This window comes from Danio rerio, chromosome 2, assembly GCF_052040795.2.
Source record: "Danio rerio strain M-AB ecotype USA chromosome 2, GRCz13ab, whole genome shotgun sequence".
NCBI classification, from domain to species: Eukaryota; Metazoa; Chordata; class Actinopteri; order Cypriniformes; family Danionidae; genus Danio; species Danio rerio.
Genome location: NC_141022.1, coordinates 61,498,424 through 61,512,500, shown reverse-complemented (window position 1 = coordinate 61,512,500; position 14,077 = coordinate 61,498,424). Strand labels below are relative to the sequence as shown.

Here is a 14,077-nt window from a genome sequence, read left to right as displayed (position 1 = left end):
GGTGTGTTGAGGCAAGTTGGAGCTAAACCCTGGAGGGACACCGGCCTTCCAGGACCAGGATTGGTGACCCCTGGTCTAAAGTAAAGTTAAACGGCTATAAACTCCAGCAAGATTGTGTGCAGTCATTGAATGCAAAACCCCAGACTTTTATCTATAAGTACAGTATTATTATGGAAACTGTGTTCATCTTAACTGAAAGCTACGTCGTGTTTGCCGACCTCACCCATCACGCTTCTGTCAGTCAGTCTGTCAGCACGTCACCTTAAAGGGTTAAACAAATAACGCACAGCACTACTACAGTTACAGAAAAGCTTGCGCTGTTATAATTTACTTACCTTTGAATGCGTTTTGGTGCGATTTATAACCTGCTATTAAAACAACAACAATGACTGAATGTTTTGAATGAGAAGCTGTAATGTAGCCGTAGCGGGATGAATTTTGGTGTAGAGGGTCCATTAAATGGCACAACATAAAATGAAAACCGAAAATTTGGTCAATCTCTAATATCAAAACAAATTTAGAGTCCCATTGTTACATATTTCTGCTGTGTGATTGGCTCTCAGATCAATATAGAGTAATTAGTCCAGAGCTTCTTGTTATTAACAAACATTTTTTTGCGATTCGATATAATACTGTTTACCAGCCCAGCCCTAATGTATATGATTTTTACAAAAAAACATTTCTCACTTAGAATTTTTGTCTTGTTTCTAGTCCAAATGTCTACCTACGCCACTGATAGCTGCGTCCCAAATCGCATACTTATGCACTATTCTATGCCATTTTGTAGTATAAATAGTGTGAGTAGTGCGTTCACACTGGAAACTCGAACAATTATAAGTGCACTTGAATTACCCGGATGATGCACTCATTCAGCCAGTATAATGAAGTGTGTAATGATGGACACTTCACGCACTCAACGATCGCAGGTTTGCTTATGTAGCGGAAGGGGCAGAGCTATTGGGCGCACATGTTGGATAACTTTATTTATTTTGGATGTTGAAAGCAAAATTCTCCTACGAGAGTGATTATAGCGCCTCCTGATGGTGAATGCGGTTATACTCACGGCAGGTATTATTGGATAATTCGGTCGTTTATTTCACTGATTTGGCAACCGTCAAACGTCATCAGGGAAACTATTTTAATTTCCAATTAGAAAAAAACATTAGTGTGCCATTTGGGACGCCACTACTTACATATACTATCCTGTTAAGTGTGGAAGTGCATAAGTGCATAGTGCATAGTGTGCCATTTGGGATGCAGCTATAATTTTCTTAAAACAAGCTCTTAATTTGCATTTATTTCTTCAGGCGGTGAAAAACTAAACAACTTTTTACTTTGTCTGAGGTTTTTTTTGTGATATTTGGACTAGAAACAAGACAAAAAGTAAGAAAATATAGATATTTTTTTGCATTGTGATTATTCAATTTCTTTTGTTGTACTCCGTAAAAACCTTCTGAAAATATTCATATTGCGATATTTATCACGTAAAAATTCAATATTATTATATCAGATTCCAATATCGTGCAGCCCTAATCTGTTTATTATTGTTCTTTACTTGTTTGTTTGGTTTTATTTACCAGGTTACACCTCAGTGCCTTGCAGTAAGGTCCATTTAAGTGGTCTGTCCAGAAAGGGTGGGGTAGGGGCTGTCAGAAAATAATGTTTACTTGTGCATTGATTTGATTCTGTAAATTGCAAATGTGAAAATAAATATGTTGATATATAATAATTGGTAAATTTATTCACACTGATGTTTGTTTGTTTGTTTGTGTTTCAGGTTTAGATGACAGAAATGGCTCCGGCTCCTGGGGTTCAGAAGCAAACAGTCCTTCATTCGGCGCACGGGTATGAACACACACACACACACACAGAGATAACGTCTCTGGTGAAGCATTAAACCTTAATCCCTAAAGAAAACAAACCCGACAGGATCAGATCTGTAATGCACTTGAAGACGTCTCCTGTTTTGACTCGTGATGCTTTATTTGGGGGAAACCGCGCGCGCGTGTGTGTGTGTGTGTGTGTGTGTGTGTGTGTGTGTGTGTGTGTGTGTGTGTGTGTGTGTGTGTGTGTGTGTGTGTGTGTGTGTGTGTGTGTGTGTGTGTGTGTGTGTGTGTGTGTGTAAGTGTGTGTGTGTGTAAGTGTGTAAGTGTGTGTGTGTGTAAGTGTGTAAGTGTGTGTGTAAGTGTGTGTGTGTGTAAGTGTGTGTGTGTGTAAGTGTGTGTGTATAGAGTGCGAGATCAGGAGACGTGTGTTAGTAGGTCAGTCGGTCGGTGGCTGAGATTAGTTGATCATGTTTAGTGATCCTCATGTTTACCTGCTGGTCTAGTGCTGATCTCAGGAAGTGTGAGTGATCCGTCCTCTCCTGTCTGTGGCCTACTTTACTTTTAGACTCAGAAACCTTCAAATATAACTTGAATAAAGCCCTGATTAAACTTGATGAAGCCTGATATTGCACACACAGTCAGATAGTGTGTATAAATACAACACACATAAACAAATTTACATCAAACTTTACATCCATTTATATTAATAGTGAACACATGTTTATGCAGTGCGTATAAATATATACAAATGCACTTATATACTACTTTACATTTATAATTATAATGCACACGTTAATATAGTGATTATAAATGACATAAATATACACAAATGCAGTTGTACACTACTTCACATCCCTTTATATTCATATTGCACGTTAATACAGTGTGTATAAATATACAAATGCACTTTTACTCCAAGTCCCTTTAAATAATTGTATTTCATTTATAATTCTCTTTTTGTAGTTTGTTTATATTTAAATGCATTGAATGGGTGAATTTTTAAAATTCAATCAAATGTTCATACACACACACACACACACACACACACACACACACACACACACACACACACACACACACACACACACACATGCAATTAATATTGTGTGTGTATGTGTAAACAATCATTTGAAAAAATGCACACATTTATAATGACGAAAATCAGTAAATTGAAAAAAAAAACACAATTATTTAAATGGATGTAAAGTTGTGTGAGTATTTGTGTATATTTTATAGATTAATACAGATAGATGGCAAATTTACCTTTAGATTTCAAAAATATTTACAGATATTATTAAAAAGACTTTGTGTTCGTTGGCATTTTATAATTTTAATTTGTTATGCGTAAAATTGTATTGAGCATGCATTCATAAAAATTTTATTGAAAATAGACTTTCCAAATCCGTGATTAAATTCAAATTGGATATAAATAAAATTATGTTTTGTTTTAATAAATGCAGTTTAGTGCGAAGTTCTTGATACACTACCAAGTATAAACCTGGAGTCATTTTCAAATTTATAAAACAGCCAGGTTTAATTTGTGTATAACGTTGCATGTTTTGTGTTTTAGCTGTATGGAGACGGCCATCACTATCCTGAACATGACAACATGTACAACTTAGAGATTGACGGTAAGTTCACACAGCACATTTGCTTTTATAATTGCTCTTACTATTTTATCATTTGGTTTCAAAATCCATTGTAATTCATTTAGAAGGTTCGCAAGTTGATTCATATAATTGTACACTGTAAAATCTGAAAACTTAAAATACTTCAACTTGTTTCATCCGTAAGTACAATGTAGAAATAAGTAATCAGACTGAAAGAAGGTATGGGGTATTTTAAGCATACAAATCCTTTATTTTTTTGTAAAGATAATTAGATTTTTTTGTAAAGATACTCTAGTTCACAGGTGTCAAACTCAGTTCCTGGAGGGCCGCAGCTCTGCACTGTTTAGTTCCAACCGTAATTAAACACACCTGATCAAACTAATTGAGTCCTTCAGGCTTGTTTGAAACCTACAGGTAAGTGTGTTGGAGCAGGGTTGGAAATAAACTGTGCAGGGCTTCGGCCCTCCAGGAATTGAGTTTGACACCCCTGCTCTAGTTCAATGATTTGGTTGAATTTAAATCAGCACAATTTATGTTTAAAGCTAGGAATAAATTACATCAAAAATGTATACAAAAGTTTTTTAAAGAATGACAAGTGGAATATAACCCAAGAGAAGAACTAAATTTAGGAGGTTGAAAACAAGGACAACTTTTTAAAAATTTGTGTATGACTGAGATCAGACTCACAAACAATGTCAGGGTAATAATCAGTTTAAAAAGTTGTATCAATATATATTATTAAATGAATATAATGATGAAGGTGATTGAAAAAGGATGAAATGAGAAAGGTATGACAAAACTTTAACTAATGGCTATTTGCAGTACTGTGTATTTTTTTCTTTGGGTCTATGTTACAAAATGTAAAGGTACAAATGGATTAAAACATATGATATGTCTAAAATGCCAAGAGGATAAAATATGTCTCATGTAAAAATAGATACGTAAAAGAAGCAATAAGTGAAAGTAATAGACGAATGAAGTATGTGGTAATGGGGTGGGAAAATAATAAGCTTGTGCTTCATCCCACTCCATTTTCTACCACGATTGAATGTATTTTTTTTGTTAATGATATTTTATGTTTGATTTTTTGTTTGAAAATAAATACATCAAAAATGAAAATCTAATAAATTTATTGTAAATTAAAGTTTTTAACAGGTGTAACAAAATGATCATACATGAAATAAAATGACTTTAGTGTCTTAATCCTGCACGTTCAAACACATCTCATGTTAGAAAACAGTATGCATGTAATATTACTATCATTAAAGAATCATTCTGCAGGGATTTTAAACTTGTTTGAATCGATCCAGGATTTAAGCTCTGTAAACCCATCTCCCTTTAATAATCCAGCTCTGCTCTGATTGGTCAAGCTGGTTTTGACTTGATTGTTTTTTGATTTGTCTGAAAGGAAAGGCTCATTTCAGAGTGTTGTGTTGTGATCAGCAGGGATTATCAGTTACTTTTGTCATGTTGGTGTAGATTGGTAAAAGAGTCGTTAAGATATTTCAGATCAGTTTTTTTGAGAGATTATATATTTATTTATCATGCACTTTTATTTGATGAACAACTTTTGATTTAGACTGTTTTAGTGCCGTTTAATGATTGAATCATGACCAACAGTGTACAAACTAGACATGTGTATTTAGTACATAATATATGTGATTGTATTGTGTAGGGTTGCACGATATTGGAAAAATCAGACATTGCAATATTTTCGTTTTCTGCAATTTATATAATGCGATATGAATACAGTAATATTAAATTATAATAAACAAGCATAGATGTGTGCAATTAAGAAAATACAAATGAAATAAATAGTGTGTTATTGTTTTCTGAGGAGTCTAACAGTATGCTGGTACAATAACAATAAGAAACTATTCATTTGGATAACCAGATTTAAATAAGACTGCATAGCCTTTGTTTTATAGATATTAAATTAAAATTAATAGTTATTAAAGTTACAAATGGCACAATTTCCTAATCTTGAATGCTGTTAAAATCCTCATACAGTCACAGACCTCAAAAACACATGCACTTGTGGCTATTGCGAATGATCACATTGCGCTATCAATGCTAAAATGATATATTGTGCAGCCCTAGTATTGTGTATACCTATCCTTTATTAAAAATAGATTTAATAATATGTATATTGATGTATTTTATTATTATTATTAGTCAGTACAAATATATAACAAATATATATATATATTAAATTTATATAAACAATTTCTGTAGCAGACTGTTTACACTGAAGGATGGTTAACATTAAAAACTGCAAATAATTAATTATTTCCAAAACCCAAATGAAGCTGCTCTTTAAACTAATCCAGCTTTCAGTGTAGATGGTGTCCTCATGCATGAGTTCTTGATTGAGGAATGCAGACTGTGATTTGTGTGCATCGGTCTGACCTGGTTTGGCAGTGATCTGCATGTGTGATCTGTATATGTTTAGCGTGTGCAGAAAGCCGTGTTTGGTCCTGCTGGCCTGAGCAGGTTTAGGTCACTCAGGGATTTCCCTCGTAAGGACTTTAATCCAGCGCCTCCATCTCTGGCCTTTAAAGCAGGGGGTGGGGGGTTTGCTTTTAACTAATTACCACTTAGACATTTATAATGGGGCAGTTTGTTGTCTGTGCAGACTTAAAGCCGTAAACGACACACCTCAGTCAATCACGCAGACAGATGGAGTCCAGCAAACCTCCGTCAATGAATAAATCACCATCAGACCAACACACTCATTCATATTTAATGCATGCATTTGTTGAAATCTTTATTACTTATAAAGCCACTTCTATGTATTTTAGATTTTAAGGGAACACTTTACTAGAAGATTGCATTGGTTAATGATAGTTATTGCACTAACTAACATGAACAATACATTTATTACAGTATTGGTTCACATTTGTTTATGTTAGTTAATGAAAATACAGCTGTTCATTGTTAGTTCATATTAACTCACGGTGCATTAACTAATGTTAACAAGCATGAATGTGGATTTTAATAATGCATTAGTACACCACGAAGTATAATTAATTAATGCTTTACATATATTGTTTGTTAGTAAATACATTAATTAATGGAAGCTTTTTGTAAAGTGTGACATTTAATATTGTAAATTCAATTTTATAATTATTATTATTGTAAAATATTATAAACACAGTATAGAAATTATTTATTTATTTATTTTTCATATGAATGTATTGTAGTTTAATTTATTTTGCATGATTATATTAGTTTAATCTTATACATTATAATTATTATTATTGAGCTATACAGTATGATTTATATAATGTATTATTTTTGCATTTATTTTTATATATTTTATTATAATACTATATATTGAAACTATCAACATCTACCTACTGTATTATTAGTAGTAGTATTAATATAATTTTTATTATATTATATTATTATAATATTTAATATTTGTAATATATAATATAATTATTATATAATATATAATATTTATTATTATTATTATTATTATTATTATTATATGTATTATACTGCATAGTTCAATAATAATGTTTTATTTTTTATTGTTGTAATTCATTTGAATATATTTTATTATACTATATTGTATCTATCAAATTCTACATACTTTATGATGATGGTGATGATTGTTATTATTATTATTATATGAGTCATATCACACTGGTCTATAATTAAAACTATAAATACTCAAGCGGTGATCAGTGATTAAACATATAAATAAAACATAAAAAACTCGGTGATTAAACATATAAATAAAACTTGAATAAAAATATTATCACTATAAAACGTGATCATAATCTCTGTGTTTTCATTTTAATGTTTAAAAAAAATTGCGTTTGGGCAGCACAGTGGTTTAGTGGTTTGCACTGTGGCCTCACAGCTCACACCTCACAGTGGAGTTTGCATGTTCTGCTCATGTTGGCGTGGGTTTCCTCCGGGTGCTCCGCTTTCCCTCACAGTCCAAACACATGCGCTGTAGGTGGTGCCAGACAGAATCTGCAGATAATTTTAGCTGATTTGTAAAAAATCAGTTGTTAAAAAAGTTAATATATGAAATAAAAAATAATACCTTTAATAACTTTTATTTAATGTTTGCAATGCAAGTCCAATTAGATCCACTTAATTTGTAACACAGCAGGTTTCTCAAATAGAAAATAATACTTTACAAACTGTATTTCTAAATAAATCATATGAACTTTTCATATTAGTTAATAATGTTACTGAAATTAATTTAAAAACTGAATAAATATAAGTTTGCACACATATTTACACAAGTAAATAAATAGCCCTATAGGCTAAAAATCTGCAGACTTTTTTTGCGCAGATTTTTTTTGTAAAAAAAATAAATAAATTTCCTGCCTCTTTTACCAAGTATCTTGTTTCTTGCAATAGAAAAAGCTGAAATATTTGTATATTCTTCACTCGATGCTATTTGATTGGCAGTAAAAGTGTGATAATGCAACTGTCCTCCATTATGTTTTTCAGGTAAATCAGAGCGAGGTTACCCTGTCACACAGGTAATGAACACCTGCAGTTCGATCTGGATGTTTATGTGTTTATTCTGGTCTCCTTCTGAAGTGTGTTGTGTTTCTGTCAGCCGCAGCTCCTGCCGGGTGAGATCAACATCGCAGCTTCTGATGCTCTTTCTCCTCCTGGAATGAAAGGCTCTTCTCAGTTTTACAGTCCGCACCGCCGCAGGCCTGCAGAGTCCAGTATAGGTGAGATGCGCTTTGAAGGCCATGTCCATATGTATGTGGGTTTTCCTACTTAAAAAAAACGCACCATGTGATGCATATAGTATAGTGATGCATATAGCAGTGGTTCTCAACTGGTTGGACCATGGGACCCACATTTTTACATGGTCATCTATCCGCGACCCAAATACCTAAGAACTATAATATATTTTGAGGAATTAGAATTCATTTGTATTTATCTGTTAACATACACAAGTAGTGACCGATAAATCATGAGAAAATCACCAAGACTTACAAATAAACAATATTTTACTGCTGTCATTTAACAAAATGTATCAAATTATATTAATATTACAGAGTAAAAATGTAAAATACTGTAAACAGTGGTTAGTTTGAGGAAAGGTACAGTTACCATGAACTAAATTGAACTGTTAATAAAACATTAACACTGATCTGGTTGAACAGAACAAACCAGCAAATTAAAGTGAAATTCTTAAAGTAATCCTAACAATTTTATAATAATCACCAGTTATTTGCTCTTCTGCTTTTGTGTGGGCTTTCTTGGCCGTGGCTACACAGTGAGCACAGTAAGATGAGCGGAGTGCCTGTACTTGTTTTGAACATGAAGATGTTCGGCACTTTTGTGATGCCCTCAGTTCTTGGAGTCGTCTTTAAAAAAAAGTCCACAGGTTTGTCCTTGCAACTGGGATGTTTGGTTTCTAAAAGTCGTTTTAATTTAGAAGGTTTCATGCTCTCTTCTGAGAGCACCTTACTACATATGACACACTGAGGCTTTAAGCCATTTTCGTCATCAATATATGTAAATCTGCACTTTACATATTCGGGGTCGTACTTGTGTCGAAATTTCACATGTCAAACGGTATGGTTGTCGCACGCGCATTTCAAAATAAAAGTCTGATATGAGCAAAATAAGTTAAAAATTAAACTTTTATTGTTGTTTTTTTTTATCACACACTCCGCGTCCCACCAGTTAAGAAACACTGGCATATAGTATAGGTGTGATCAGGCCCGGATTGGCTAATCGGGAGGACCGGGAGCATTCCCGGTGGGCCGGTCCGTTTTTTGGCCACGAGGGCTGGTGTCCCTAGTTCCAGAATCTGTTGCTCTCAGCAGTCACACTTTTTAAAAATTATTTATTTATTTACTTGACCACAGCCTTCTTATTCATTATTTTACCGCAGCTCTGCTCTTTTTATCTATTTTCTCGTAGCCTCGTGAGCAGGATGTAGCCTGCAGGTTAATGATGATATAACTAGATAAGTCACCGTTCACCGCACAGCTGTTGTGTTAGTGGTTAGTACGTTAGATTATGACGCGGTCAACCTGGGTTCGGTCCTTGTCTGAGTAACAATTTTTTTTTTTTTTTCATTTTTATTGTTAAGACATAATACTGTAAGGGTTGTTGAACATTTGAAGTTCTAAAAGAGCTGTTTTCTCAAAAAAAGACGTGATAGTGTAATTAGAAACTGAATTGGAAATGACCTTATTTTAATATAGTCAGTGGTGAACTGAGGTGGGCCGGAATAATCAAATGAACGGATGATACAAGGACCTGGGCCGGTCTGAGGCTTGAAACTCCAGGGCTGAAAAAGAGTCCCACTCCGGCCCTGGGTGTGATGCATGGTAAGGGCATGCCGAACCAACAGGGGACGATAATAGCCGTTTATGCTGGCTAATCTAAATTAAGGGTGTTACTAATGTTGTTACTTTTTCAATATCGGGTAATGAAATGAATAACTGTTTCCCCCATTACAACACTGTTACCGTTACTGACAAAAAATGTCTGTGCTGTAATTGAAAACACTGAAAAAAAAACAATAGAAATATGAACCATAAGATAGAAATCAAAGTTAAACAAAATGATCATCCTACGTTAAAAGCATTGCTAAAAAGGTGAGTCTTAAAAGTCCTATGATTTTTTTGGTCCATGTTATAGTTAGGATTTCATATTATAAAGTTGTCATTATTGTTAAAGATATTAAACAATACATAAGGTGACACTTTATTTTGATGGTCCATTTGAGTATTAGTAGACTGTCTGCTTAATATCTGTTGATACTGGTCCTTTTACAGACATTTAACTGACCATAAGAAACTCTGCAAGCACATGTCAGCTTACACTAACCCTAACCCCACTTATAATCTAATGAGAATTAGTTGGCATGTAAATCCAATGTAACTTAAATTCAACAAACAGACCATCAAAATAAAGTGCGACTATAATTTGTATTGTGCAGTGAAATATGAATGTAGTCTCTGGTGAAATTACAGTGCTTAATATTAAAGTCTTCATTTAGTGTTTTTAGACACAATATAGTTGTTGACATAATATGCATTGTTGGTTACAGTGTGAAGTGCGGTATTGTATTCATGCAGCTCATCATTTCTGATTAATACTGTAAAGTAAACCGCACTTGTGTACATGTTGAACTTCTCTCCAGTAGTGTGTATACTACTTTCTTTTCATAAAGCGTACATTATTTGACTATGTAGATTTAATATATTATACAACAAGTGATCAGTGCTGTTTGTTGTATCATTTTCAATATTATTTTATTTTATTTTCCCCCATGTATTATAGTTTAAGCGCACGTATAATACCAACACAGAGTCCCTCATGTCTTTAAAAAGCGTGCAATGTCTTTGTTTGCATCAGCTCATCAATCCTGTCGGCTTTAGTGTAAATCAGACTTTGAAAGCCTTTGGCATCCAATTATGGTCTGGACGGCTTCCTAATGCTGCTTTCCTTTCAGATCCACTGCCCAAAAAGAGGAAGGTTCCTCACGGCCTGCCGACGTCCATATCGGTAAGTGTCTGAGCTCAGATTATCATGCTCATGTCTGACCCAAAGGCACACACACATGCACCCTATGTAGTGCTGAAACAACATACTACAAGCACACTGAACCTGTAGTTTCTGTAATCATCTTGATTAGACATATAGTTGACATATAATGGGAGTCTGCCGATATTCTCTTATTATGCTCCTTTCTACAAGGTGAAAAATGCGCCTCTGATGTCCCCAGAGTGTGTAATAAGGTTTCAGCTTAAAATAACACAAATAACTCCCTGAAAGTGACCCTTTTAGGTTTTGATCCTAATTGTGGCGTTTTGGTGACTGTCGCTTTAAATTCAAATGAGATTGTGCTCCTTTAAGGAAGAGGGTGGAGCTACTTATGCCTGTGTGACAGCATCAGAAACAAGACTATGCTTATAAGAGAGTTATGGTCTCTAGTGGGCGGGGCTTTCCCCCTCTGATGACATGTATAAAGGGAAAATGTCAATTAAAGTGTTTCCTTTATTGACCTTATTCTAAAATGCGGACGTGCGCCTGTTTTCGCGATTGTCTTGGAACTTCTGATTCAGTGGTCTATGGGAGAAATGACTAGGAATAATAAACGGCAGAAAACGGTCAAACTACTTGCTCTACAAACAAATGTTTGCATGATTATACAGACCAAGTAGAATAATACAATAAGAAAATATCAAATTGCAACATCAAGCAGCGTAAAGAGCAGTTTTTAACATAAAAAAATGAATGCAAGTGAATGAGACCGGAAGTCTCGAGCCAAAAAGATTCAAATGGCAGCGCCCACTCGTCGGCGGAGAATAAGGTGAATAAGGTCTGATTATAAACAATACAATTAATAGCTTGTTACCATTAGAAGCTGGTTATAATCACATACTATTGCCACACAACTGTGTTTAAACCCCTTACACAAGTGATTTTTGCATAATAGGTCCCTTTAAATCACTTTTCTGTGAATTTTCAGTGAAACTTTCATTTCAACCGTATAACTGTCATCGAAAAATTAATGTTGAACTTAAATGATTGCCAATCTTCAACGCTTTAGCGTGTATATTAAAGCTTGGGCTCATTTTAAAGACGCGTCAGATTGTTGCTTAAGTGGAAAAAAGGTCAAAAGGTAAATGAACAACTGTTTATGTGCCTTTGAGTTTTCAGAAATATTAAAACAATTCAGTCAGTCATCAGACCTTAAACTCTTTATTGATTCAAATGAACTTAATTTAAAATCCTCACAAAATGACTCTAATAATAAACCCATTTTAAAACATTGCAGTTTTCTGACCTTAGATGTGTTTTAAATCTGTTATAGGTGACTCCAACATAATATTAGGACTCTTTAGAATGCCACATACTAATTTGTTGTTTAGTTTATTTGTTTAACATTACATCAATCAACATTGCTGTAAAATGTGCTAGAATTAGCAAAGAAGGGCTACTTTTAATCTGTTATTTAAAAATAGAAACATAACACCAAATATACACATCATATATACACTACCTGACAAATGCCTTGTCTTTGATCTCAGTTGTAAGAGCAGCGAATAATAACTTGACGTCTAGTTGATCATTTGGAAAAGTGTCAGAAGGTGGATTTCTCTGATAAATCATCTGTTGATCTGCATCCCAATCATCACTGACGCGCCATTTACACGAGGCGTCAGCGTCAACGCAAAGTGAATGAGTGACGTCAGGCGTTGCCGAACTGCATTGTGGATCCGTCGATGCCGCTTCAGAGGCGTTGTTCGCTGCAGAAGTTATGACTAGCTCAACTTTTCAAGTGGCGATGGAAGCGTCAGCCAATGAGATCGATGTATGCAAATACACTAGCTAGACAGTGGCCTATTGCTGACTGAATGTCTTTGGCTGACGCTGCCAATGCTTCAGACACGCCTTCTGTCAAGCGTTGACGCTAAAGCTCAGTGTGAATGGGGCGTAATACTGCAGAAGACCTACTGGAACCAGCATGGAGCCAAGATTCAGAAATCAGTCAAGCTTGGTATTAGAGAAATCATGGTTTGGGGTTACATTCAGTATGGAGAGATCTGCAGAGTGGATGATCAACATCAACAGCCTGAGGTATCAAGACATTTGTGCTGCCCATTACATTACAAACCACAGGAGAGGGACAATTCTCCAGCAGGATAGCGCTCCTGCTCATACTTCAGCCTCCACATCAAAGCTCCTGAAAGCAAAGAAGGTCAAGCTGCTGCAGGATTGGCCAGCCCAGTCACCAGAGATGAACATTATGGAGCATGTCTGGGGTACAATGAAGGAGGAAGTATTGAAGATAAATCCAAAGACTCTGGGAGTCCTGCTGAACGCTTTCTTCTTCATTCCAGATGACTTTATTAATCAGTGATGTGAGTCATGTCAGAGATGTATGGATGCAGTCCTCCAAGCTCATGATGGAGTCAGACACAATATTCATTCTGTCTCCACTGGAGCAGGACTTTATATTCTATACTGGACATTATTTCTGTTCATTGATGAGACTTTAGTCTAAGCAGAGTCAGATCTTATTGTCTTAATGAAATCATTAATAATCAAGACATGATCATATTTTATTGTGCTCAAATAAGCATAATCTAGAGGCTTTTTATAAAAGCCACTTCTGATACTAAATGATCAACTAGAAGTCAAGATATTATTTGCTGTTCATTAAAATTGCATCTGCGACATGACTTTTGTCAGGGAGTGTAGTTACAGTAAATATTATTAGCCCTCATGTGAATTAATTTTTTTAAATATTTCTCAAATGATGTTGAACAGATTCAGGAACTTTTCACAGTATTTCCTCTAATATTTTATCTTCTGGAGTAAGTCTTATTTGTTTTATTTCGGCTGTAATAAAAGCAGTTTTTAATTGTATTAAGCTCATTTTAAGGTCAAAATTATAAGTCCTCTTAAGCAATATTTGTTTTGGATTGTCCCTAACTTTACCCTAGTTAACCTAATTACCCTAGTAAAGCCTTTAAATGTCACTTTAAGCTGCATACTAGTGTCTTGAAGAATATCTAGTCTAATATTATTTACTGTCATCATGGCAAAGATAAAAGAAATCAGTTATTAGAAATGAGTTACTAAAACTATTATGATTAGAAATGTGTTAAACCTCTCAGTTAAACA

The 14,077-nt window shown here is 34.5% G+C and overlaps 1 protein-coding gene across 6 annotated transcripts in view; it reads left to right on the top strand.

Annotated features, from left to right (window-relative positions):
* Positions 1 to 14,077, top strand: part of tcf3a (transcription factor 3a) — an 83,752-nt gene that overhangs the window by 28,866 nt on the left and 40,809 nt on the right. For 4 of the 6 annotated variants that reach the window (XR_015477530.1, XM_087238779.1, NM_001441399.1 and 1 more), the window contains 5 exon segments: positions 1,778 to 1,845; positions 3,397 to 3,457; positions 7,913 to 7,944; positions 8,025 to 8,145; positions 10,896 to 10,948. Coding sequence is in view for 5 of the 6 variants with exons in the window: in XM_087238779.1 (XP_087094905.1) it covers positions 1,778 to 1,845; positions 3,397 to 3,457; positions 7,913 to 7,944; positions 8,025 to 8,145; positions 10,896 to 10,948 (335 nt within the window). In the remaining variant the exon portion in view is untranslated. 6 annotated transcript variants of the gene reach the window in all.